At 38.5% G+C, this 27,393-nt stretch overlaps 2 protein-coding genes and 1 long non-coding RNA gene across 3 annotated transcripts; all 3 read right to left on the bottom strand.

The window, feature by feature from the left end:
* Positions 1-943: 943 nt before the first annotated feature.
* Positions 944-7,524, bottom strand: LOC136447130 (uncharacterized). Its single transcript, XM_066445827.1, has 9 exons — positions 7,500-7,524; positions 6,928-7,068; positions 5,463-5,575; positions 4,256-4,481; positions 3,767-3,839; positions 3,606-3,646; positions 3,108-3,228; positions 2,565-2,775; positions 944-2,108 (listed from the first exon to the last, which is right to left on the bottom strand). Exons 1-9 carry the CDS (start codon positions 7,522-7,524, stop codon positions 2,034-2,036), a joined length of 1,026 nt encoding a protein of 341 aa, XP_066301924.1. The 3' UTR covers positions 944-2,033.
* Positions 7,525-7,615: 91 nt separating this feature from the next.
* Positions 7,616-8,925, bottom strand: LOC136446954 (uncharacterized). Its single transcript, XR_010757669.1, has 3 exons — positions 8,804-8,925; positions 8,234-8,368; positions 7,616-7,731 (listed from the first exon to the last, which is right to left on the bottom strand). It is a non-coding gene; the product is annotated as an uncharacterized lncRNA (long non-coding RNA).
* Positions 8,926-9,269: 344 nt separating this feature from the next.
* Positions 9,270-26,961, bottom strand: LOC136447129 (mucin-like protein). The gene is made up of 29 exons (XM_066445826.1): positions 26,934-26,961; positions 26,289-26,462; positions 25,740-25,892; positions 24,992-25,117; positions 24,321-24,467; positions 23,778-23,923; positions 23,040-23,231; positions 22,454-22,615; positions 21,909-22,048; positions 21,192-21,393; positions 20,177-20,327; positions 19,740-19,840; positions 19,097-19,250; positions 18,452-18,629; positions 17,687-17,850; positions 16,926-17,059; positions 16,203-16,326; positions 15,430-15,729; positions 14,894-15,120; positions 14,176-14,365; positions 13,687-13,791; positions 13,262-13,402; positions 12,676-12,810; positions 12,019-12,141; positions 11,448-11,567; positions 10,934-11,074; positions 10,331-10,465; positions 9,866-9,988; positions 9,270-9,400 (listed from the first exon to the last, which is right to left on the bottom strand). Exons 1-29 carry the CDS (start codon positions 26,959-26,961, stop codon positions 9,270-9,272), a joined length of 4,347 nt encoding a protein of 1,448 aa, XP_066301923.1.
* Between the last annotated feature and the right edge of the window lie 432 nt (positions 26,962-27,393).

The raw sequence follows: 27,393 nt of genomic DNA, 5'->3' as shown, positions 1-27,393 counted from the left end.
CACTGGTGCACCTAGGTATTTGTGTCTTCCGGGTTTTATCGATATCATACGACGTTTTCGCTATCAAAGTGTAAAAAAAAATTATAAAACTTTATTCGAAACTGTATTTCTTGTTCATAATGTTAAAATCAGCTTTAGAATTTTGGTTCTAATGTGATTTTTGTACTGAAGAGTACAAGCTCCATATCCGGACAGATTTAGTTTGGACCCAATCACACCAGGAAGGACTTCAAACTTGAGATCTTGCGAAGCTAGGCACTCATTCACACCTGAGTAGGGTGAAGAAATATGTGTAGAAATAGGGCACAGCATTGGGACCTGTTGAACTCAGTATCCCGTCAGGCTCTGAGTCAAAAAACCCTAAACACAAGCCCACTGTGCAACTGGGGATGATATGTGCCCAGAATGATACACATATCTTTTCATCAGAAAAAAATTAAGTTTGTGAATCCAAGAAATTGAACTGGTTTGGCCTGGTGTAAAATGTATAAAACCACTGTTGAGCCCAGCTGGACTTGTGTAACATCAGACCAGGTAATTGGGGTAAGACTGGTCACAGCACAAGGCAAACACACACACACAATTATTGGTCAAAATATTTTAAAACACAACTTTTCCCAAGGACAAAAAACCCTCAAACGTACATCTAGTAAACATAGGAATAGTATATGTTGTGTAGGTTAACCATGCTGCAAAACAACAATCAGACTTCAATTTCTAACCATACTGATTTGTGACCTTTGAAGTTGCATGCACAGAGATAGCAGCACTAGTACTGAGGATTTATGTAAATGCTGCATTGTGTATAACTAGAACTATAAAACACACACACACACACGTACAAAGACAGACAGACAGACACACACATACACTCACTTACAAACACACACACACACACACACACAATCATACACACACAGATAACACAATTAGAAGACAGAAAGACCTTTTGACGCTAAAAAGCAAAGCTTTATATGTTAGAAAAGTTTTTTTCTATTGAAATATAATGATAATGAAAAGTGAAACTGGTATCAAGCAATTTTTCACAAAGGCATAGCGATCTTTTCATACATTATTAAGTTCTTGGAAATATTTTTATCATCATCTTTTGCTTGTATTTGACGAATTATGTCATTCATTTTCAATGTCTAAACTTTATGCAACATATTGAAATCAGATGCAACATTCAATAAAATATTTACTATATAATACTTTTCTATTTTACACTTTGTGTGAAATAAATTGTACAATTTCCACTTTATTATTTCTATACTCTGCGATATCATTATGTCCTTTATTCTATCCAATGAAGTTCAACAAAGCATCTACATTGTAAGCAGGTGTAATATGAGATATCAAAATGAGACTTTAAGAGTCTCAAAACGATTGTTTAAACACATGATAGTTGTTTAAAGTCTTGATATGAAAAGAGTAACTTGAAGATATTTCGGAAAAAAATATACAGAATTATGTCAAAAATGTAAGACTTGCTGTAATTCTGTGCATGATAATGTTTTGTTGATGAATTTACAATATAAAATGTGCAATTATTGAAGATATGACAAATTTTAACTATCTCACTTTCCTTCAGCTTCAAGTGTTCCATAGCCATGAACTGATACAATCTTGAACAAGATGTATATACTGAACGACTTTTCTATCATGATATTTCTCTATAAAGATTTGTCATATATATATATCATAAATCTACAAAGATGTCCTCTCTATATATTATATGAAAATACATTTTTTTATAATGAATAATTTGTATAGATTTGGAGAAGTCTACTCTGAAGGTAAGGGATGTTCCTATAAAGCTCAATCGGTAGCAGCCTCGCAGTTAAGATCCTGGTTCAAATTAGTTGTTAACTAGGAGACTCCGGTTCAAGTCCTGGGGTCAGGACATCTCGGTCGAGGCTGCACCATATTTCGGAAGGGATATAAAATAGACACAGGAAACTTGCTGCCCTATGTGCAACTAGGCACTGAAAGCGTCTGAATGAACAAAAAAAAGCTGAAGGTAGTTGGTTGGTTCACATCATGCTTCCCATTGTTGAAGGTGGACCAGAGATGGGCAGGTAGCTCCACTTGGGCCGCTGTATCTTGAACTAAGAAAAATAAACAATACATTATTATATAGTGATAGTAGCAACATAGATTTTCAAAAAGTAGTTTATAAGTATTGTAAAATCTGAATATACAACATGTACTTGTTGGTATGTTAATATTGATACATTGAAAAATGTCCTTGAATTCTATTTTCAATTGTGAGAATTTCTCTATTTTTCTCAGTTCCTCATGTTAACTTTGTTTTGCAAAATTCTGATGTAAAATTCTTTTACCAATAACCTCATAATAAGAAAAGCACTGATTCATCCCTACTTAAAGTGGAAAAATCTCAATTTTTGAGTGTAGAAATATAGACAGACAGACAATCATTCAAACAGAAAAGCCAAAAACAATAACAACTTACAACAAAATATATAAACTTCTTGGATACAAAAGGTTACAAAAAGAAGAAATAAAGTCATAAAAAGAAGAGCAAAATACAATATTGGACTTACTGTGTCATTTTTCCCAAAAATCTCATTATAAAGTCTTTCATCGTGTGCGTCTGGGTTGGTGGCTGACGGGCTCCGGCGTAGCTCGTTGGTGAACCCACGCCTGGGGAGATAGCGGCCGACGAAGATGGTGGGCCCGACACGTTGCACCATGTCATCGGTAGTTGAACTGGAGTCTGAGCTGACTCCATATATGCTGTCTCTGGGTACGTAACTATGGGAGGGATATAGATAGCAACTCTAACAGTAGCAAAAGTAATGAATGTATAAATGTCTTCATAGATGAAGAAATGATAACTGTGCGTCCAATACGTTGCACCATGTCATTTGTTGTAGAACTCAGATGTCTGAGTCGACTCCTAGTGCTAAGAGAGAAGGGAGTTAAATATCTCTTGGGTTGAAGTAATAATGGACAAGAAACTATCTAGTAAGCGTGTGTGACGCTGTGCAATTAATTCAGTTTAACTGACAGTGTTATTTAACAACGTTTCTACAATGGTGTGAATGTTGTACAAAGGACAGCATCATATTAAGGAAAATGCTCACTATCTGGTCTTGCTGCTCTTCTTCTGTATGAGGAACCAGTAGCGACACAGGCACACCATCAGCAGCAGCAACAGGAAGGCTCCCAGGACCCCAAATATACGCGTCAGGAGGCCGGTGTCATCTGAAATATTAAAAAGATACTTAATAAAGATGTGATACTTTAACATTAACTCTCATAATTCTGCCAGGTACCTTTAAGACTGCTACATTTTAAAAATTGTGCTATTGAGGCCTTCTTGAGAATCTCTTGAACACCTGGATATCTCAAGTGTGCATACCTCAGGGATTACTGATGCTGAATTAGTAGATCACTTTTTCAATGTGCCAATCTCACCATGATTAATTTTGCGATCTCAAATGTGTACAATGATTACATTGATTACTTTTCTTTATTTATTGGTTTGGCTGTAATTTATTGATTACAATGGCCCATCTATAGCAATCACATTATGTTTTGTCCTTCAAAGATATTAGTATTAAGAAAAAATCAGTCCTTACCTCTCCTCTCACATCTTATGCCAGCAAAGCCAGTTGAACATCTGTAAATTTAGAGAAGCAATGATATTGCATTAGAAATAGATATGTCTTTTAAGTATGAAAGACATTAAAACATCAAATATAAAAAGGCCCATAACAGGAATGCATAGAACAAGACTGACTTGCAAGTCCTCTCCCCACTGGCTGACTGAAAACAGCTTCCCCCGTTCATACAGTAGGTCCTGTAGCACAGCTCTGCAAGGGAACCACAGGGAACGGGCATCACACAAACTGTTACATAGGCCATACTACTTGAACAATCACGACACTTCATGCAAAAAAGAGATATAATGAGGATCCACAGACAGCTTCTTGAGTTATCTTGTCTGCATACAAAATTTAACACAAATTTTGTCTTAAGCTACAGTAACTGTTTATCTAGTTATGTGGATTGTAACATATCTAGTCTTATGTTGTCCATGTTATAAACCCTCTGTAATGAGAACACAGGCCTTGAGGTTGACAACATGTACCAGGAAATGAGGGACAGAGACCCATGGGCAGCCATCACGACTTGAGAAACCTCGACTCAACATTAGCAGGTATATGCAAGCATTGAAGACGAAATTCTGGTCTCATGTTGTTACTGGAATAAAACCATGATGATTTACCCTCTATTGCTGGAGACTCGGGGTCGAACCCAAGTGTGTTGGCTGTGTCAGCAGATATAGCCTGGGACAGGGCAGCAGCTACGTCATCCCTGGTGAGGAGAGAGTCGTCCTTGAAGGTGGCTGTGTGGTAGGCTATGACGCTGCCGTTCAGGAACAGTTGGAGGTTACAGTACAGGAAGTTGTCTGATATACGACTGTTCTGGTGGTAACGATAGTAACTATCCAGCTACAGAGGCAAAAATGAAGAAGACTGGGTTATCGGCCAATACTAATTTGGTTTCACATTTTGTCAATCAATCATAATGGATTATGATGACACGATAAACCTGTTTTACTTGATATTCATAATGCACTTCCAGAATTTGGAAGTTGTCTGATATACGGCTGTTCTGGTGGTAACGATAGTAACTGCATGTCTCCAGCTAGAGAGGCAAAAAGTTTGGGTTGAGGATCAATAATGCACACAATTCGTGGGGATCATTAATATATGAGAAAATTAATATATTAGCAATGAACTTAAATGATACAACAACTCAGTTGGAGGTTACAGTACAGGAAGTTTGATATATGGCTGTTCTGGTGGTAACGGTAGTAATTATCCAGCTATGGAGAGAAGAAGCAACAAGTTTGAGTTATGGATTAACAACAGTTTATGGACATCATTGATAGGTGAGCATGATAACACATAAGCAAGAAGCTTGTAAATGATAGATACAATACAAAAACACAACTGATACATTACTTTACTGAATCATTACTTTGTTTATCTGTGATGAAAGTTCACATAATTTGTTTGATTTTGTATCAAATAATGATGTGATCTTTTAGAAAATTGCACCAGCTTCAAAACTTCAGTTCCTCTTTAATTGTGTTCTACTAATCATCTTTAGGTCAAAGAAATGGCTAAGCTTGTATCTACCAATAAAGAGATAACATTTGATTATATCTGTACTATACTTCAGTCTACGTTTATCAATTCAAAGGAATCTATGCAAATAGGATAGAATTTCCGTTCCCTTCAAACTGAATAAGAAGAGTGGCTTTGTTTTGGCCTTATCTATAATACCTGACTTGCATGCCTACTCACCTTTTGAACTGACAGGTGAATCCAAATCAGCCAATCAATCAATCAATCAATCAATCAATCGACAAATTGATCAATCAATCAATCAATCAATCAATCTGTCAATTATCAATATCTACTGACCCTTCTGAAGACAATTGGCCAGAGGTCCTGGAACTCCTGAGAGTTGCAGTTGTTCAGCTCATCCACAAACGAGATGTTCTTCATTCTCAGTCTCAGGTTGAAGCCGTTGGCAGCTGGGGAAGGAGATGAAAATATGTCTGAAATTCTTCATAATGTTCAAACAAGGGAGAGTAAAAAACTGAAGCTTGTATTGTTCTGTATCTGTATAGCCGGTATAACCACCATTAGGCGTAACACACCAGCTTCGCAGGTACGTGGTGCGGCAGCAGCTGGTTATATTACAATGTAACAATGTCTTAGAAAAAAGAACTTGATACTGCAACTGTTAAATTCATTTACTTTAAATTTGTTGTGGTTTTATTTTGCAATAGGTAGGAGGCAAAATGAGTTTTTAATGGCGTTCAAGATTGCAACATTTGTGTAGAGGTTGCTGGGAAAACAAAACCACGACAAAGATGTCCAGATTTACAGTTTTACATCAGGCAACAAACAAGCTTTTCATTAGTGTGTTTCTGAAAATTGATACAAATTGCACCATAAGAATATATGAAGACTATCTGTAGATCTATACAATGTCAAACTAAATGTACTTCAATAGGGATTGGGGCAGCAATGATTTTACAATTTTCTAGGAAGCTAAGAAAAGTAGAGTGGGTGGCAGACATTGTAACAAAGGGTAACAAAGTTACTGGGTTTCTTTGGTAGAAATCCAATTGCTTTGATATCTTAAAATTGGTTAGCCTTCCAGCGTGACTGCTTTAAACAGATTTCCAGTGACGTCCGGGACCTGACACAATTACCAGTAGCACAGGCTAAAACAGTTTCATAAGCATTTGATATAGAAGCCGTCTTGTCTTTCTAAAAGATTATTTAGCATGCCTAGATGAAAACAGTAACTTCAGAATATCAATGTAAATGATATGTACTGCTGTACATTGTACATGTAGCATTACAACTCTGCACTATACAAAAAAAAGGTAAAGGTAGTCCCATAGCCTTTTTGACACTGAAGGGGCGGTGGGTTGTTATCCACTGTGGTTAGGGCATGGTATTGGGAAGCGAAGCCCAACGTAACCATCTCCTTCCACCGCCTTTTAACCTCCCCAACCAAAGTAAGCTACCCATTTTACACCTGGGTGGAGTGAGGACTTGTGTAAAGCGCTTTTCTCAAGGGCACAGCATCTAGCCAGGAACACCTGGGATCAAACCCCTGACCTCTCGATCTTGTGTTTACTAGCCTATTTGGCCATTTTACACCACAACACCACAAACAAAAAGATGATTAAATCCTAAGGGTTAGGTTTCTCACCCAGTTCACAGTATGTTCCATTTCCAGTCCACCCAGGGTTTCACACACATTGTTCTCTGTTCCCTATCATTAGGCATGACTGTAATGACTGTGCCTACCCAGTCCACAGTGTGCCCCATTCCACGTTGGTATACATATAACTGTAATGTTACCTACCCAGTTCACAGTATGTTCCATTCCCCGTCCATCCAGGGTTGCACACACATTGTTCCCTGTTCCCTATCGTTAGGAAGCGAGCCTGGACATGGCAGTCTGTGTTACACTCCGGCGCTTCAGGAAGAACAACTGGTGGCAAACCTGCATGATAAGTGTACGAAAAGGAAATGAATGATATTGTTGACACCAATGTGGCAGACCTCTGATGTCTTTATTAGTGCAATATAAAAGGGCTAGATAACATATGAAATGTTGATCTTCACTTTGCTGTTATCTATCAATACTTAACATAATGTCTCTTGTTGAATTGTGTTTAGTGATAACTGGGTGAGTCATTTTTGTTCTCAGTCACTCAGTCACTCAGTCACTCACTCACTCAGTCACTCAGTCACTCACTCACTCACTCACTCACTCACTCACTCACTCACTCACTCACTCACTCACTCACTCACTCACTCACTCACTCACTCACTCACTCACTCACTCACTCACTCAACCTACACACCATCTTCTGTAGTCACTCAATTACTCACTCCTTGCCAATTTCTTCATTCATTCCCCCGGCCCCCCACGTACACAATCCCTCTCTTCCTCCATCCCCCCTCACTTATATGAAACCAGACTTCATCCAACGTGAATAAACAGAGATTTATGTCTGTACTCATATAGTATCATACAATGTACCTGTAGGGCGAGTGACAGTAGGAGATATGAAGACTGAAGTTACACCAGGTATTGTAGGAGCCAGTGGTGAAACTCTGTCTGTACTGGGGGAGGTTTTCACTGTTGGAGTAACAGTTGAAGCTGTGAAGAGAAATGAGGGATAGTAGAAAGAATTAGAACAATTCCAGAATTATGTATTTTCTGAGGATATTTCTAGAAGGTACCAATGCTGTATTGTTAAACTTATTTCCTACATTTAAAATTGAGCTTTCCTGAGATATATGCAAGCAGTATATTGGAATCAAGAGGAGTCAATATAAAGTACTGGGGACAACAATTGATCATAGAATAAAAGAAAACTGAGCCAGATAGAACTATAAAACAAGAACTTGGAGCACACAGTGTCATATATTCTATGTTCAAAATACTATTCAACTCTCATTGGGTTTAATAAAAATGTTATAAAGTTACAAAATAAAACATTTATTACATACTATCAATAGCAGAAATTTTAAACAGATAAGATAATGGGAAAAAGATTTTACATTAAATGTACAAGTAAACTTAACGGAAACACCCTAAAATGCCTTAACTCAAAATATCAATGAGGTGTATGTAAAGTAAGTGAAAGCCGAGTGCTAACTTGTTGGTGGCAGTTGACATGTTCTCCTGTCTGACTGTAGCACATAGCCCGGGTCACAGGCACAGACGAAGGACCCCACAGTGTTGGTGCACCTCTGCTGGCAGTTGTCTGTGTTCCGGGCACATTCATCCAAATCTGAAAACAAGTGATGAACCATCAAAATATGCTTAACTTGACTAAATGATAACATAATCTATGCTGATGCCTTGGGTATTGACATAGTTGTACAGTAACTTTAATTTATAATTACTGAAAGACACAGGAAAAAAATGACAAAGCAACATTGTGATACATTTTGTGTTGATAACATTTCAGGCACTGGAAAACTTTTGAATTTATCTCTCTTTAGGAATAATTGAATAAGAATGGTGTTCATCATTGAAATTTCTTACTTAAAAATTGCTGACTAGGTTCCATTGGCACTCAGTATCATGATATTGTTTTAGGATACACAGTCTAACAATTGACATCTCATGGCACAACCAACACAAAGATTTTTTATCATGGACTTAGCCATAAAAAAAATGAAAATTGAAAGTTAACTTTATGTAATTTGATACATTTTCCCACCTTGACAGGAGACTTGGTCACTTCTGAGGAAGAAGCCAGTTCCACAGGTGCACATGTAGCCACCCAAGGTGTTACTGCACCCCACCTGGCAGGTCACAATGTCTGACCGCACACACTCATCTATGTCTGTGGGGTAGAAACAAAAGGAACTCTGTAACACAGATGGCAACCTTACAGAGTGGATCAACAGTAGTGAACCTGTAGCATAGACATATAAACTACTGTAAATCTTTAAGTATTCTTAGAGGTTCTGTTTTCTCAGAAAGTCTGCCTCAAAATCCTGACACCCTGAATAGGCATTTTCTTTTCCGAGTTTCATACTATTTTCATTGATTACTTTTACTGCCAATTAGAATATATGCAAAGCCCTCCTTCCCCCCTACTGCCAAATGAAGTCTAAGATATCATACCTTACAAAATAAAACTTGACAATCCAGCTGTTTTCAAGTACGGTAGTCATGAGAGTTTACTTACCTCCACACGCGGTCCCGTCTCCCTCAAACCCATCCCTACAGTGACAGGTGAACCCACCGACGGTGTTGTTACACTGGGCTTGTGTGGAGCAGTCATCGGTGCCTAACACACACTCATTCAGGTCTGGGAGAGGTGGGAGAAAAATCATTAAGTTAACCAATAACATCAGCAACAGTACAGCCTTTTACAGAAAAAAATTGCTTTATATAAGGCTAGACTTATACATATGTTTGTTATGTATGTTTAGTAAGATGTTACAAGAATGACACATTTTGCACATACAGTTATATTAATTTTGTACAAACAATACTCCAATTTATTCTATAGATTTATGCGTTCTGTATAGTATATTCTTTACAGAAGCTGCTGTTAGCTCATTTACACGTATAAGTAACTGTCATAACTATATAAAATTTCTAGTGGACATTTTCAAACTTTACTACACTAAAAAATGTACAAACTCTGAGTCTTGCACTTGATAATACTTTTTTATGGCTTGGGATGTATGGTCAGCACGGAATCAAATCTGTGGCCTTTTGTTCATGTGAAACTGCCTTAAGTTTGTGGCAAGAAAAGGAGAACATCTACCTTCACAAGTCTTGCCGTCTGCTCCTAGGTTGTAGCCATCAGGACAGGCACAGTTATAGGAGCCGTCTGTGTTCTCACAGATGTCACTACAGCCGCCCTCATCTACTGCACATTCATTCACATCTGCAAGGGGGAGCCCATAACATGTCTGTTTAGTTTGGCTACAAATGTGACCAAGCATGACCTAAAAAACTATCACTATACATACTAAAGATCATTCTACAAACTTGAACAACATAAAAAAACAAAACCTGTCAATTTCAATCACTTATAAGAACATAACTTTGAGAAATTTACATTTCTAGGTAAAACTATTTTTGAACCCAAGCCTATTTTTCAGGAATTTTTTTAGCTCTAATTATGGTACTGCTTAGTCAATATATGTAGGAATATCATACCATCTTGGTTAATATTTTTATATGATAATATTTATTATATAGTATGAATGATGAAGGAAGTTTGTACCATCACAGTGGCGTTTGCCATGGTTCTTGGTGATCTGATACCCGGTGTGACAGCTACAGTTGTAGTCACCCACAGTGTTCACACAGTCACCATGATCGTCACACTGGTCAATGTCCGACGCACACTCATCCACATCTGAAATAAAGAAGAAATGAAATTCATTATTCATTGACCTGCATATGGGAATATTCTAACTCATGTTACAAGTGTATTAATAATCATCAAAACAAATTGATGACATTTTATGTAGGTTTCCACCAGTGCTGATGATCGGGGGTCTATACATTTATTTTCGTAGGAGAGAGGTGGAGTCTGTGTAAAGAATTTAAAAAAAATGTACATGACTTTAAAATCTGTGTTTTTTTTCTACCTTTTATTTACCATGAAATCATTAGTATGCATTATTTTTCCAAGTTTATTTCACACTCACACTGTACAATCAATGTAAGAGGAAGTGCAAGCAACCCCTCCCTGTAAAGATATACCCTGCTACTGAAACAGCATTGAAACTTCCTACCCTATGTGCCAATAGGCACAATAACTTACTAAGTTATGGCATATGGGGAACAACAACAATAACAACAATGAAAGTAGCCGTTCTACCTCGGCATGAGTTGTCGGGTTGCAGGGCGTACCCGGTGACACAACCACAGACCTCCTGCCTCACTCCGTTGGTGATGTTAGCAGCACACGTCCCCACAGGGGTGGGGTGGCAGGGGCTGGGGCTGGAGCAGTTCACCAGGGCTGGGGGGGAGGAGAGAAAAGGACAGCTTCAATTAATGGATATCTATTCGTTCATTCTTTGTCTGTCTGTTTGTTCCTTCCTTCATTTTTTCATCGTATTGAATGTTTAATCCTTCCTTCCTTCCTTCATTTGTTTATTCATCCATTTGGTCAATCATTCATTCATTCTTACATTCAAATGTTCATTTATTCATTCACTCATTTATTCAGCCATTCCTACCTTCCTAAATTCATTCATTTGTTCATTTATTTATTTGTTTGATCGTTACTTACATGTATTATTGATACAATGGCACACCTTTCCTATTTTTGCACGTGATAGCTTCTGCACTTTTTGTAGGGAGAAGACTGAACTTAACAAGACTGAACTTACGTCTGCAAGTCCTTCCATCTTCATTAAGAGTGAAGAGGTCGTTGCAGCCGCACTCGTAGAACCCGACCCGATCTGTGCAGACCTGCTCACACGAGTTTCCTGCAGCACACTCATCCAGCTCTGAGAAAAGAAGGAAAGAGAAGTGTAAGAAAGAAAGAAGGAAAATTTCTATAAGAGATGAATATGAACTATATAAACCTTGCTGTTTGCAAGTCACTTGGCTATTTTCTCTTAGGACGTTTCCTCTCCTTGGTGCTGCATGCATGGTTATTGTCAAAAACTTTCCTTCATGAACAACATTAACCATAACATTTTCTATTGTGCATGTCTTGATGTTCAGTCCATGCCAAGTTGACATGGATTTTATTCTAATCAAACTCATTTCCTTTGGGATTGCAAAATTAATAATCATTATCAATCCATTCTAAATGATTTCCCTGAATACTATGTTGTCCTTATGAAGACAATTTTGCCTATTTTTAAGCCTTTTTTAAAACTATATATCGTTATCCTGTTCTTTCTCAGTAGATTCATTAGAAGGTTTTGATAGAGCAAATCAGAGCTGTCCTACCTTGACATGTGCGTCCGTCCGGTCGTAGGAAATAGGCGATGCCACACTGGCATTTGAAGCTCCCGTCCTCGTTGACACATATCCGCTCACAGCCGCCATTGTTGTCCATACACTCATCAATATCTGCACAGGCAAACATGCAGCATTGTATGTAAAAATGTAAAACAGTATGTAATGGTTTGATGTATAAAGTGGAGTGGATTCATTCCTCAAGCTAACCGACATCTTTCACACCGCAGTCGTTCCTCAGTAAGACATCTGGAGCCGCATAGTTCCTGTTTATAACTCTTATCCAGCCCAGTATGTAATGGTTTGAATACCCTGACCAATCAACATGGCTTTATTTTCACATATCACTAACATCTAATCTCCATTAACATTAATCCACCGGGTTACATAAATCCGCTACTTTCAAAAACAGAGGATTTGAGATATCTCTGGTGCAACAACCCTCAGATATGTACAGTTTAGATATACAGAATACTGGGGGACGTTGGGTTGCAGATCTGTTTGGACGTATCTTTTCAGGGTGGCAGAATTATGTACCCTGGTGGAATTATGTTAGTAGATGTCACACCAGACCAGCGGATCTTTTTTCTTCTCTCAGAACAAAAATATCAATGAATTAGATCAGAAAAAAGTCTTGCACGTTCTAACCTGTGCATGTGGTTCCATTGTCGTTGGTTGTATGTCCAGGTTGACACCGACACCTGTAGCCTCCTTCCTCATTCACACAGATCCCGTGGTGCGAGTCGCAGCTGTTGTGGTCTTTATTCCGACATTCATTGATATCTGGGCAGCGAAAAAAATTAAATACAGACTTAGGCTTCAGTCTTCAACGTTGGAAAAGAACAAGTGCATTGTCCTTCTGTGTCTGCATCTGCATCTATACAGACGGTATAACTACACCAGCTTTGTAGGCACGCGAAACCTGTCAACACACCTCACAAAAAAGTATTTTGGGAAGCATTGGTGCCACAACCACTTTAAAAGCTTTAAAAGAATATCAAAAGCTATATTTCTTAGAGAACCTGACTATACAGTTTAAACCAGTCTGTGTCTCTTCTGACATGTGATTAACCCTTTCCCTGCTGCCTAACTCTGTAACCAATAGGTAATTGGGTGCCAAACGGTTAGTTCAGAATTCTAAAGGTTAACCACAAGGTAAGGCATGTATACAAGGTGAAAATGCACACCAATGGCTAAGACTGCAGTTCACAGGTAAACAGTAAGGTGTCCTTACCGACACAGTGGTGGCCATCTCCATCCCTCTGGTAGCCTGGGTGGCAGACGCAGCTGAAGCTACCTGGTGTGTTCACGCAGTCAGCGTTCACACAGGTATGGATACCTGCATCGCTGGAGTCTAGCAAACATTCATTGATATCTGAAGGAAAAAAAAAAATTCATCATCATTTAAGACTTAAAATCAATAGAATAGAAAACACCTTACAGTGATAAATTGTTTTTGCAACGTAGGCCCGTCAGTATGACTGTTTTAAAGACCTGTAACTTGGCGCATACAGTTGACAACTGCAAATGAGATATAATTAAGATGATTGTCCTTGGTGAACAAGCATTGGAGCACATGTACGGGTTGGGCTTTGGTCAACAGTTTTTGTACCACTTGATATTACAAAGATAACTCAGGGACTAGTTCTTTCTGACTACCTTCACATGTCTCTCCATTTCCCAGCATGCCATCCGGGCACTGCTCACAGGTGTATGACCTCTGACCTGGCTGCAGGGGGGCAGCAGCATCGTAACACTGCACTCCTGCAAAAGAACAAAAATCTTTAAAACAAGAATACTTGCTCTCTAAATAGTTGAATTAATAGTTTCATCCAGTTGTTACATGTAGGTAGGTCTAAGGGAAATTGAAGTTCTACCGCACATCAGGAAGAACTACAGTAACTGGAGACCCTACTGTTAAGTGTATGACATTGTTCACCAATGTGTTACTCTTCTGATGTCTTTATTACTACATTTTTTGAAAGTGCTAGATAGATTATGAAATGTTAATCTTCTCCACTTGGCTGAAATCAGCAGTGCATAATGTCTCTTCTTGAAACTGTGTTCTGATGCGAGATAGGAAGATCTGTGTTTGTGTGACAAAAATATTCAATTCTTCAAAAAAGTTGTCAGAGTTGTTTCACCTACCAGGAAAACATGGATTTCCCTCGCAGGCATCAATATCTATCTCACAATGTTCCCCACCGAAGCCAGGCAGACACTGGCACACTGCCGCAGCAAAGCCGTTCACTCTCTCTATTGTGTTGTTGTAGTCACAGGTTCCATCGTTGTGACAGTCGCATACAGTCACCTCCGGGATGAACTCTGCTCGAGCACCCTGTGGTGAGAAGAGTCAACATTTAAGCTGCAACATTCAAAATGAAGAGACCTCACGATTATGTTGACTGTTGGATCAAATTGTTTTAGACTAAAAATGGAGAGAAAACTCAGACTTACAAATAATAAATTTTATAGTAAAAATACACACACACTAATACACAAACACACACAGATATAAGATCTTAAAACTGTGTAATCATAACTAACTGCCACAATGATTTTTACCGGCAATGTATGAGGGTTTCCAATGCACCTATCATGATCTTCCGTTCACACATATACTACCATTTGCAATGCATTCAATTTCTTAAATGTAACGCATTCAATTTCTTAAATGCAATTCCAAACTGATTCAATGCATGGTGATTTTAAGACGATTAACAATTAATGGATTCACTGCGATTCATTGATAAGTTGTTTTATCCACCAACGTACAAAACATGACTTTCACCAAATCTACTAATAACCAACAAGTGGTAGAATCATTAATCAAAGATGTTAAAAGCAACACTATCCAAACCCCCACCTGTTCATCCTCTGCCACGAACTCGATGAAGACTTCATGTATGTGTTGCGGTGTCCACGTGAATGTGGCAGTTTTGGGCCCAGTTTTCACCAGACTTCCCTCGCTGCCCTCTTCAAGGCTCAGTTTGACCTCTGACCCCTCGTCGATAGCACTTATAGCTAGTGTGTAGGTATTATGAGCTTCAACACGGATCTCATTGGGTACAACCAGTACTGGGGGTATGTTGTCTGCAAGAAAAGTTGGTAATTTTCATCTTTACCTGAATCTGTATTGCCGTAACCTTCTCCCTGATGCCTATCCCCATAACCAATACACATTTTGTGCCAAATGGTACCTTTAGCAGACTGAAGACTGAAAAACTTGCACAGCAGTTTGCAAAAAAAAGTGCTTTTGAGAAGCAAACTGCAAACTATCAATAGCAAAAATGTCTCTAAAAATAAAAGTTTTAAGTAGATTGTTTAAGAAAATTTACATATTTCATTGTCTATCAATACAATCAAATCATTTCTCATAAAAAATTTAAAGATAAGACTTACTGAGAACTTCCTTAGCAGATTCGAATGTGTTGTCTGATTGCAAAGTGTTGTTTCCCACAGCCAGTCTACCCGTGACTGCAATGTCATATAGACACTCTGTACTGTTAGCACACACGGCCTCTGCCTCCAGTCTCAGTGTGTTGTCACTGAAGATCTGTCCGCCGTCAAAGAACATGGGGACAAAGTTCTCGTCTCCGTAGTTGTCTGGAGAGTTGTTGTTTGGGTCGGAAGGATACGAGGTGAAGAACGAAAAGGTGTTGATGTCTTGGGTAAGATGCTGGCCCACATTCTTCAAGGACCCTGGGCAAAAGGGAAAAATAGAAATGCAGAATGTCAAAAGGTTAATATCTTTATCAGTTAAATATGTCCTATAGGTCAGTTGCAGTTTAGGTAGCGTGCATAGTCCAGTGGTTAAGCGGCCCTGCCTCTGGAACTAGAAGCTGTGAGTTCGATTCCTGCTGCATTGCTCACCCAACATGCACTCTATCAGAAAGGGTAGCAGGCTGTCTAACAATACCATGCCATAGACACAGTGGATAACAACACACTGCATCTATAGTTGATGGCCTCAAAAGGGCTTTGGTATCACCTTTACTTTTATATGATTAAGTCAACATGGCCAAGTTTACACAATATGATAACTCACATGTGATAACTGACTGGAGGGTCTACGCAGAGAGTAGACCAACCTGGCGAGACCTAGCTAGACATGTCTGTAGCCGCCAAGCATCAGACACTGGTGCCTGGGAAAGATTGATTGATTGACAACTCACATGTCTTGCCGTATGTAAACAGCTCCCTTTCTGAGGGGTCGCTAGGCGTGGCTGCAGTGATGACAGTCCCGTCCGGCTCGATGAAGTCATCATTGCGGTCACCATTGGAATTTCCCAGCAGACCCTGTGATGAAGGATAGACAGGAATATATTTACCATCACATGTAAGACAACCTATACGAAGGAACGCCATATCGTTTGAATCTGTATCATCCCTTGTACATTTTTCATTTATGAGGACCGTGTCCAGCTTTGATTTTTTTTGTCCCACTCATTCTTTTGGAGCACATGTTAATTTTTGTCATTTCAAGCTTACGAAAATACATTTTCATCCATTTCATGTCAGGAAATTCAGAATTTTTTGACAAATGGGAAATTTTTGTCCATCCTGACAAGAAAATTTCTGTCCCGGAATGCAGGGACGGGTTCTAGAGACAGCGCAAGATTCATTGGATTGTAGAATGTTAGTAGTACATTAAATTCTTTTCATTATTACAATGCATATGAGAGATCCCATTGATTTACTGTTACAGTAGATAGACTGACTGACTATATATAGATTTGTAAAGTGTAACATAAGAATTTTTCCTTTTTATAATGAAATTATTATTTACAGGAAATAATTAGTTACAACAATATTTTTGTATATTCTGGCCCCAGATTGTTTTCGAATGCACAGAATACATTAAATTGTATGAACATGATGAAGAATAAAACACTAACGGTGACTTTTCCTTCCATCTCTGCGATCATTCCAACAACAAAGGTCAAGAGGCCATCAACTGCAGTCACACGGACGGATATCCCAGAAATGTAGGTCACCAGCACTCCTGTTATCCTGGTAGGGTCAGTGTTATCTGGAACAAAGAAAATGAAGTTAAACTATTAATAAGGGATAAGAATAGGCCTGAGAATAGTTTTTCAATGCAAAATACATAATTACACAATTATTGAAAACTAGAGCATCCCAAAAACATACGGAAGGAAGTTCAAGACCAAGGACAAAGACTGTTTAAAAAAGCTGGCTTAAAGATAACAGAAAGAGCAATAAGAAAATACCACCTTCCCTCCACACTCAATATTTTGACATACTATAATTATGATACTATAGTTATGATTGCTCTGAAATTCATAATACTATGTGTATATAAATTATGAATGAATTTCAGAGCAATTAACCTTCATTTAAAGTCCCATCAGTGACAGAAAACCTCTATGACCAGTGAAAGAAACTCTCAACAATTCTGACTCACCCTGGAACAAGTTTGAACTGTAATTTCCAACACAAAAATTGAACTTACCCAAATTTTTGACTGTTTATTGACTGTACAGCTCCAGTCTTTGTCAAGTTCATTCCTTGACAAGGACAGTATCTGTATCTGTATGGGCAAGTCCAATTTTTGTGTTGGAAATAACAGTTCAACCTTGTTCCAGAATTACTTCTACCAACACGGATGAACTTTCAAGCTAAGATTCTGACTCACCATATACTGCAAGAAGCCTCCCATCCGGGAATATCCCCTGGTTGTAGGAGTTGTCTGCGATGGATGCCAAGGTGACGTCTGCACTGTCCACAACAACTCGCACTGTGTCCGCCCCAGACAGGTACACTTGGACGCTGTTAGTGGGCTGTTTAACAGCTACTGCACTGTAGGGGTTTAAAGATAAACAGAATCAGTTAATTGTCTGTACACTGAATGTCCTTGAGTGCCAATCAGTGAACACAAAACAGAGAATCTGACACAGCAGTTTAGTTAGTGCAAAAAGTGAATGAAATTGAATGCAAAACCATGCAAACAGAACTGGAATAAGTGCATGAGAGCATGACAGTAATAAGGTCACATAGCTAGAGTACAAAATCCATGTATGTGACCCTTAAAAACAACAGAAACTAACAACAAGCCAAAAATAATACCTCAATTTTTTGTGAAGATAATAATACTGAGGTTTTGCCAAGTGTGTGTGGCTTTGTGACAGATTTCTTTCAAATATATCTGTTCTCTCAGCTAAATTATCTTGTCATATATCGTGTTACTTTGATAAATCATTGTTAAATCAAGTTTTGTGTGAAAATGTATGATTTTTTTGTACAGTAGAAAAAAAGGTGCAGTTACATGTAAAAATCCTAGTTTCCTTGAACTGTTACCTGAAGACAGTAGCAGGTACTTGTTTCTTCATTGATCTCTTTTGTAGTACTTTAGGTAAAGGCATGTGCAAAATTATACAGTACTTTCCCTATGAACCGTTACCTGAAGACAGTAGCTGCTACTTGCGCTCCCTGGGCCATGGCCACAGCCGTGCGCGCCTGAAGCATGATCTCGTGTGGAGCATCACTGGTGGACATCAGCAGCACATACTCCCCATAACCATTGAAAGTGAAGCCTCTGTTATCCAGAGTGGTGAAGTGGGGGTCACCAAAGGCATTGGCTGTGAAGGAAGCAATGAATGAATGAATGAATGAATATATGAATGCATGAATAAATGAATGGGAAAAGGGAATTTCAAAGTGATCTTTATTTATCTTTAGCTGACACTGAAGAGAAAATCTTCTGCTGGTCGTAACAAACAAGAAAGACACTATGCAGAGTATTAGAGGTATAATGTACCAGGGAAATTCCCTTGCTTTTCACGACAAGAACAACAACAGTAGACTACAGGTTGATGTTCTGTCTTAAGGACTGAGAGCCTTTCCTGTAGCATGCATGTCAGGTGAGCTACGACAGCCAGGATTCAAACTCCCAACCTTTAGATCCAGACAACTGTCTACTTCACATTGCCTCTTGCCCTACCTTCAACTAGTATCTAGTACATATTTAAATCTCTAACTTAGTACAATTATGAAACCAAATTACATTGTATACTACAAATTGAAGCCAAGTCAGACAAGTTCTTACCGATCTTGATTGCTCTGTACCGAGCTGATGTCCCCACTGGTCGTTTTTCTGCGTACTGTTTGCAGTACTCGTCCGAACCCGACTCTTCACAGCACCACTTCCGCGGCAGGAAGTCAAACTTGTAGTAGTTGGTTGTCCGGTCATTGAGGTTTCCCTGAAAGTGGCATGGAAAAAATTTATTGTCAAGAAACCTTTTATTCATGCAAAAGTGATATCAAAATCAACATGCTACAATGTATGGAACAGAAGCTGGTGAGCTATGCCAAAGGGTGGATATACCGGCTATACCGTTACAGAAACTGGTGTGTTACGCCGAAGGGTGTTTATACCGGCTGTAGAGAATACCAGAGATACAGATACAGATCTGAAGCTAGTGTGTTAAGCTGAAGGGTGTTTATACCGGCTATACAGATACAGATACAGATGTTGGTGTGTTATGCCAAACGGTGGTTATGGGGCTATACAGATATAGATACAGAAGCTTGTGTGTTACGCTGAAGGGCGGTTATACTGGCTATGCAGAAACAGAAGCTGAAAAGATGTGTAATGCCAAAGGATGGTTATATGGCTATACACTGTCAGATACATGTACAAAGATGCAAATGCCGTAACTCTACATGATAAATCTCATCTTTCCTCTCACCTTGGGGTACCTGTGCAGAAAGCCTGTCGTACCACGGTGAACCCTGTTCAGGGTGTCAATCAGCTGACTCTTGTCTCCATAGCAACACTCCTGGTTACCACCTTAGTTACGAAAGAGAATAATTGCACCTTGCAATATGTATTGGCTGTACTTGTGTTAACTAAGTTTTAACACCAATGCTCATTATTCCACTGGGTACAGGCTCTAAGACAATTTGGCAAATTATGAGCGTTCATGATATACATATAGTTATCATATTAGGCTATTTATTCAGATTTTTTAGTATGCACTTCTAAACAATATATATCATTTGACATTCAGTGAACAGAACAATCATATTTTAGAATATGTGGTTAATGCACTGATTTTGTAATACAAAAATGCTGCATTGCTATTATTGTGAATTAACTTCTAAAAAAAAAACAATTTCCTAGTACCCGATCTCAGTGGAAAGATCTTCTGATAACACTGCGAGGACTGATCAGATGTGGTTTTCTCCCATCGTCCCCTCTCCTCCTTAGCCTGCCCTCCCCAGCCCGGACATGTGCCGATCACATCTGCTGCAAAACTCTGCGGGTCTGGCTCAACCTGAGGGAAAACAAAAACAAAGATGCTTAAAATGAAAATCTAAAGCTATATTTGAAAGTGTGCAGCCTCATCAGCGTGGACCTGCTGGACAGAGCCGCTTGGAAACGTGGTTTGAAGACTAGCTAACTGCTGCTCACACTTGTGTCACTGGGAACACCTCAGCAGTATAATCAAATACTGGATTCAACTTCATATCTCTTCAAACACCAGTAAGGTCTGTAGACACAAGAGCCCGACTAATCTTCAGATAACTAACATTTTTCTTATCACAGTAACCCCTCAGTAAGATCATAACACCAGCGGCCATTATGTGAATTTTATATACAGTCACATTCATGTGACACATTTAGGTGATTGCCTGTTCTTCAATAAGGGTGTTTCAGACCACTTTACAGTATCACACAGGTTTGTATTTGTATCGTATGGGCTTCCAGAAGATAAATATCTAATCATCTACGATGATTACATATAAGTCACATACCTCATACAAGTCCTAACATGACCTCCATGAGGTGACATAGCTGTTGTCATTATCGTCCAGTTGGTATTTTACAGTATCAAACGACCTTCAATAGAATAACCCTCTAACCATCTAAGACAGTGACGTTTAAAGCATCTCCCTGTGTATGTAAGTTTGTGTCTGATTAAATAAACAGATTTAGTCACGTACCTCATACCAGTCCTGACAAGCCCTCTGTGAGTTGACATTACTGTTGTCATTATCGTCCAGTTGGTATTTTACAGTATCAATAGAATAGAGCTTCAATAGAATAACCCTGTAACCATCTAAGACAGTGACGTTTAAAGCATCTCCCTGTGTATGTAAGTTTGTGTCTGATTAAATAAATAGATTTAGTCACGTACCTCATACCAGTCCTGACAAGCCCTGCGTGGGTTGACATAGTTGTTGTTGTTGTCGTCCAGTTGGTAGATGACCCTCCCCAGTCTGCCTGTGGTGGCGCTGACCTTCCTCTCCATTCTGTAGGCGTTCGCCTCTCCTCCATGTCTGGACCACTCTCCTGAGTTTGGGTCTTCTACGTCATACAGTGGCAGCCGGATCACATATCTGTAAACAATTGATTAAAAAAATATTTTAGCATGTTACGAAAAGAAATGAACGGAATAAATGCGTAGGTTCATTTGATACCATAAACAAATAAACAAAAAACATTTCACTATGTTGTGAATCTACTTATGTTAGAGAGGACTCGATTTCACGATAGAAGTAAAGAAGGCACACAGAGTGCATTTCCGACAGTTCACAGTACAGAGTTCACAGCAAAAACCATAAAAAAAAGAAACACCAAAAATATTTAAAAGGTTTGCCTTACATGTATTGAAAAAGCATAAGGGATTAAAGGAAATGACAGTCACTGTATCAACTGAATAGATTTGATACCCCAAAATCAAATCTCTAAAAGGTATTGTACACTATTTATGTGAGTGTTAAGCCAAAGAAGTTGAAACTGGTAGCCTTTCATATAGTTTTGCAGTCAAAATAATTTTCTTTTCATCAATTTGAGTTGTCAAATACAAGTTACTATCAAACACATCATTGTATTAACAAACAAACAGACTTACCCAATCCTTGCTGGATATCTATGGTGTTGTACATGTTCTTCATCATACACAGGCACCCAGGTCATCTCCGCATCTTCATACCGGTACAGGACAAACGTGTGGTGGTGGTCTGTGGCTAGGACTGCTTGGAACGTGTTGAACTGGATAGAAAAGTAATGTGAAGATTATAGTCAGTTGTTTCTTTAATCATTGGAAGTTGTAGATTACAATTCATAGAAAAATATGAGGAAGTTGGAGGGAAAATGAAGCAGAAATGAATGAAGAGTGAACAAAACAACAACATGCAGAAAAAGCTAGCAATTTTAACAAGACATACATTTCAGTACTAAGGACAGCACCAAGGTTTGATTTGCATATTTGGGACAAATTAGAAGAAAATTGTCTTCGGGCTGTCCTCAACATGCAAATGAGGCAGATGTAAACATTTGAAGTTTAAATGTTACCTGTGAGTATAATTAGATTAACTGACCATCTCGCTTGTTCCAAGTATGCAAATGAGGCATATGTAAATATTTCACTCTTTTTACAAGTTTGATAGACATTACCTGTGAGGCATCTGCTCTCCATGGAGGCGCCATGTCCTGCCAGGTGGCCACAAGGATGAACTCGGAGTGGTAGTTGGGCAGGGTGGTGAACTTACTGAGGATGGCCTGGTCCACTTTGTCAAACATGGGCTCATTCCCATGCGAGTATGCATGGTACCAGACCTGGAGAAAGATTCACAGTGTTTGTCAGTGGCTGGCTGTGGAAAATTCTAAAATTGTAAACTCAACCTTCTTTAATTTCTCATACCTCAGACATTTTTCAACTGTTTTCATTCGTTTTAAAACTTGTTTAAGAATAACATTTGTATGTAATTTTTGCACAAAGACTTTGCTACAGGAAGACCATCTAATTCACTGTCATCGACCAGTTTTTCTAATTTCTTTTTATTTCTATCCGCTGACAATTACTTCTTATGAGATAAAAAGACAACAAAAGTTGAAAATCTACTTTTACTATTATCCTTTTCCATAATCATACATACAATGCTTTTAACATGAAAAGAATTAAACCATTATCCATAGCTATGATAGAACACCCTGTTCTTCTGACTACATATACACATACACATGTACAACATCTCCCTACCTTAGGGTTCCTGCCCGGCTCCAGGCCTGTGAAACGGTTGTTGGCCCAGAAAGCTGCCAGAACAGCACACGTCTCTGTTCTGTTGGACTCAAAGATGTCGTTGAGTGGTTCTGGGTTCCTGTAGGTCTCCTTGTCTCCTGTCTCGTGGTTTGTTATCCTGTCATTCAGGGCTAGGACGCCATTTTCTGTCACCTGGGGAAATAAAAAAGATCTTAAAGTAAAATAATGTGTATCTTGAAATGTTCCAGGTAGTTTTTTTGTGATTTTTTTAATATGAATTAACCTCACATAGTATTACTACTGTGCTACAGAACTTTTTCAACAGCAAGCTCAAAACACTGCAAAAAAACATCATTCAATTTCTCTTGTGCAGCAAAATCAAGATAGTGTTGTAAGTGTTCTTTTTGACAAAACAATATAGCTTCTGTTGGCATATTAAAGCTCTAAAAGAAAAATAAACATAATAGATATCAGTAGCTCATTTATCGGGATAAGAATAAAAGAAAACTTGATTGTATCAAGGAGGTTAAATGCATTGTAGTTTATACAACAAATAATATTAAAGTGTTAATTGTTTTCTCAGCACAATATGCTACTTAAAAGTAGCATATTGTGAGAGGTGCTGAGAAAACAATTCTTTACTTCATTGCAGGTGAACCAATAACGACTTTAAGAAAAGTTTAGCTGAAGGTATAACTGAAACAGAACAGTAAGAAATGAACAATTTGTAAGACCTACATAGATAGAGTTGCAGAGTTTCCCTCTCCTAAGCGGGATGCCGTGTTGCACCCCTATGATGGGAGAAACCATTTCTCCTGTGGCTGCTGAATCGTTGTACAGCAACAAATCTCCCTCTGCCTCCCCATATGGGAACAGTCGTTTTTCTGTAGATGTGAGTAAAAAAGGCGCTTCAGACAAACGCTTACGGCAAAAGTTTGTTGGTTCAAGCATGTATAAAAAGTGATGTTGGTTAAGGTGGTCCTTGCAAGGTATTTTAGAAATTTCATAATTTGTAAATCAATATTTAGAAAACTAATGCAACTGTCTACATCGACAAAGCAAGGAAAGTGTTATGACATTTTCACCTTCACATCTTTAGAAACCACTTTAAAGAGTTGAAATCTTAGCAAACTACTCTTTTGAACTGCTACAACAGAAGACTTGACATACAATGTCACTTTTACCATACTTCTTTTTCTAAAGCACACATGGCAACATCATTAAACTTTGTTAAATAATCCTCATGTGCAAAATGTAAAAGACTTAAAAATGCATGCTTACCTTTACACTGTCCAGGGAAGCCAGTATCCTCCTGTACCCTACTGATGTACCCATCGTTACACAGACAGGTGTAGCTTCCATGCAGGTTTATACAGTAGGCATTGCGGTCACAGCGACGGGGTCCTTCTGCTGTACATTCATCTACATCTAATAGGAAAGAGCGTAGTTAAGGTTAGATTCAAGCCTTTTTCTATAGGATCAACAGATTTTTGTTATATAAGTACATTTGTGACAGTTTACTTAGTTTGTGAGAGTTTGTTAAGTTCCATTTTCATTCTTTGTGAGGCATTCACAAGATAGCGTAATAGTCTAACATGATGCACATATCTGGAACTGTATTGGGTAGCTGGTATGACCACTGTCTGGCTTTAAAATACCATCTTAGTAGGTATATGGTAGTAGACTCTGTCCTAAACTATACCCCAGTGATATGTGATATGTATTGCCTAGCTTTGGCTATTTTTGCAACCCAAATATAGCCACTAATCAATGCTTTTCCCTTGTCTTAAGTAGCAATCAAAGTCGAAACTGATCTGTATTGATAACGTATGTAAATCCTATCGGGTTGCATCTTACGGAAAAGCAAGAAAGGAAAGCAAACTCATGAGGAAATTGAAGTTCGGGGTGCCTATGAATTACTTTTTCTTACAAAAAGATTATTTAATGCAAACCTTCACATGTTCCCTCCACCTGTGTGAACCCAGGCAGACAGGCACAGCTGTAGTTGCCCATGTTGTTCACACACTGGGAGAAGGTGCTGTTGCAGTCATGTTGGCCAGTAGCGCACTCATCAACATCTGCAAAACAACACATGTCCAATAAATAAACACACTGTCTACTGGATTTCTCCATTCCCTTAATTTCTGTTTGCATACTGCATATTGGAAAGAGACTAAATGACACATAAACTGCTTCTGTAGAAATTTTTATTGTTCCATGAATGCATGCAAGCCTAGAATAATTCCCAGACCAAAAGAAGCAGAAACCTATGTACTTTGATGATACATTGTTGTGGTGTGGTCTAAGTTTAAAGAAAAAATCATTTCCAAGTTAAGCTGGAACTTTATCATCAAAATTGGAGGGTATTTCAAAGAAACCAACATTTCAGTACAAAGGACAGCGCATACAAAAAGTTCTGAACATTCTTTTTTTCCAACCTTTCTTCATGAGGAGGTTAGCTATCAAGACTAAATTTAAGTGTTACTAATAATCTAGATATAATCAGCCTGTTACAAAAACATGTGAGTCAAAAACTGGCAATATTTCTCACCTTCACATCTCAAAAACATGGTACGGTCCATTGACCTGACCTCTTGTGAACCATTCTGACATGAACACCAGTACCCTGAATCTTTAAGGGTCTATAAGCTATTTCAAAAATGTATGCCACCTAGTAAAAAAACTGACACAGTTTCTCACCTTCACATCTCAAGAACATGGTACGGTCCTGTGACCTGACCTCTTGCCAGCCCTCCTGACATGAGCACTGGTACCCAGCGCCTGTGAGGGTGCAGACTCCCCCGTGGCTCACCTGGCCGCACCTGTCCTCAGCACGGCTGCACCAGTCAATAACTGTAAAAAAAGGTAAAGGTAGTCCAATAGCCCTTTTGTGGCCGTAGTAATCGTACATCGTAATAGACAAGACTTTTTTTCAATGCGGTGGTCTTAGAGTACCTGATGGAGCTATTAGAGTCTAGGTTACATGTAAAAAGATTTACCAATCTACCAATAATGTCAATAGAGAAATAATCTTCTGGGGTGGCCCTCAGAGATACAGTGTACAATTGTCAAAGACATGAACACAATCAATCAATCAATCAATCAATCAATCAAACAGACAGATGTTATAAAAATTTATAGACTATAAATATAGTATAATTTGTAAGGGTCTTTCACAGCTACAAAGAACAGCCTAATGTGTTTCTTGAGTTGAAAGAGAAAGAAGAAGAAGAAAAGAAGTTGTCTTACATCCAGGGGGACAGTCTCCACTGAAACATGGTCTCTCCTGTCTGTCTGGTCCCCTGCAGTTCTGGCCGCCATTTTGGGGAGGGGGGCTGTCACACTGCCGTGTTCTCTCCCGCGTGCCTAACCCACAGCTAGCAGAACAGTTGGACCAGGCACTCCACTCACTCCAACTGCCATCTGATAGGACAGTTTAGAAATTAACAAACTTGCGTTACAGGGTTGACGAAGAGACAGAGAATTCGTCTCGAAAGCTCCCCAGAGCAATCTTTTTTATGTTGTGTTTAAGGCTTAAATGTTTGTCAAAAACTTGCATAATTATAACGAAATGAAAAAATCATTGGACATGGAAGAATTCAATTTTTGTTTCTTTGTAATTTACAAAGATCCTTTAATTACTAATCATTTCTACATAAAAATTATGTAAGTCTGAAAAAAGTACAAAATTAGATTTTTTTGGGTAAAATATTGGACATTGTCCTTTTTTTGTATCATCCTATTATACAGCAATAGCTTTGATGCCTATAATGATTAATACTTTGATAGGTTCCATTTAAAGAGCTGCTATCTCTGAAGCATGGGAATAGAGCAATGTTGCTAGCCTCTTTTTGTCTGTTTGTTTCATAGATATCTTATAATTGACAGGCTTACCTATGGTACCAGTTACTGTTGGTTGCATGGTTGTTGTTGTTTCTGTTACAGCTGTGAATGGATGATACAACCATTGATTATCTTTAGACTGTTGAGTACACAACAATCATCAATACAAAAACATGATGAATTTTCAAATTTTTCAAGACATGCATATCTTAAAGCCTGCTAGTCTTAACTTTTAACTTTAAACATTTAACAACAGTAATTAAGGCTTCTAAATAGTAATACAACACATATCTATGACAGAATACATTCTTAGGAATTAGCCTTTCCAGAGACCAGTATAGAATGCTGTTTGATAATGCATTTGATTACCTGTACAGAATTTTCCATTTCCAGTGTATCCAGTTGAACATGTGCATGTGTAGGAACCTTCAGTGTTTGTACAGTCAGCATTACTGTGACAGTCATCAAAACCCAGCAAACACTCATCTATGTCTGTGGATGCAACAAAGCA

Source organism: Branchiostoma lanceolatum, chromosome 13, assembly GCF_035083965.1.
Source record: "Branchiostoma lanceolatum isolate klBraLanc5 chromosome 13, klBraLanc5.hap2, whole genome shotgun sequence".
NCBI lineage: Eukaryota > Metazoa > Chordata > Leptocardii > Amphioxiformes > Branchiostomatidae > Branchiostoma > Branchiostoma lanceolatum.
This window is presented reverse-complemented; position numbering and strand designations above follow the sequence as displayed.

What these genes read in the sequence shown, in the direction of transcription:
- LOC136447130 (XM_066445827.1), bottom strand. Translation starts at nt 7,524, where the DNA reads ATGGAGGAAGAGAGGGATTGTGTAC. An exon ending in GGAAGAGAGGGATTGTGTAC is followed by an intron (nt 7,069 to 7,499) that starts GTGGGGGGCCGG and finishes CTTATCATGCAG; the next exon opens with GTTTGCCACCAGTTGTTCTT. An exon ending in AAGAGCAGCAAGACCAGATA is followed by an intron (nt 2,776 to 3,107) that starts GTGAGCATTTTC and finishes TCCCTCCCATAG; the next exon opens with TTACGTACCCAGAGACAGCA.
- LOC136447129 (XM_066445826.1), bottom strand. Translation starts at nt 26,961, where the DNA reads ATGCAACCAACAGTAACTGGTACCATAG. An exon ending in AGCCGGGCAGGAACCCTAAG is followed by an intron (nt 22,616 to 23,039) that starts GTAGGGAGATGT and finishes ATCTTTCTCCAG; the next exon opens with GTCTGGTACCATGCATACTC. An exon ending in CTTGTCAGGACTGGTATGAG is followed by an intron (nt 20,328 to 21,191) that starts GTACGTGACTAA and finishes GTTTTCCCTCAG; the next exon opens with GTTGAGCCAGACCCGCAGAG.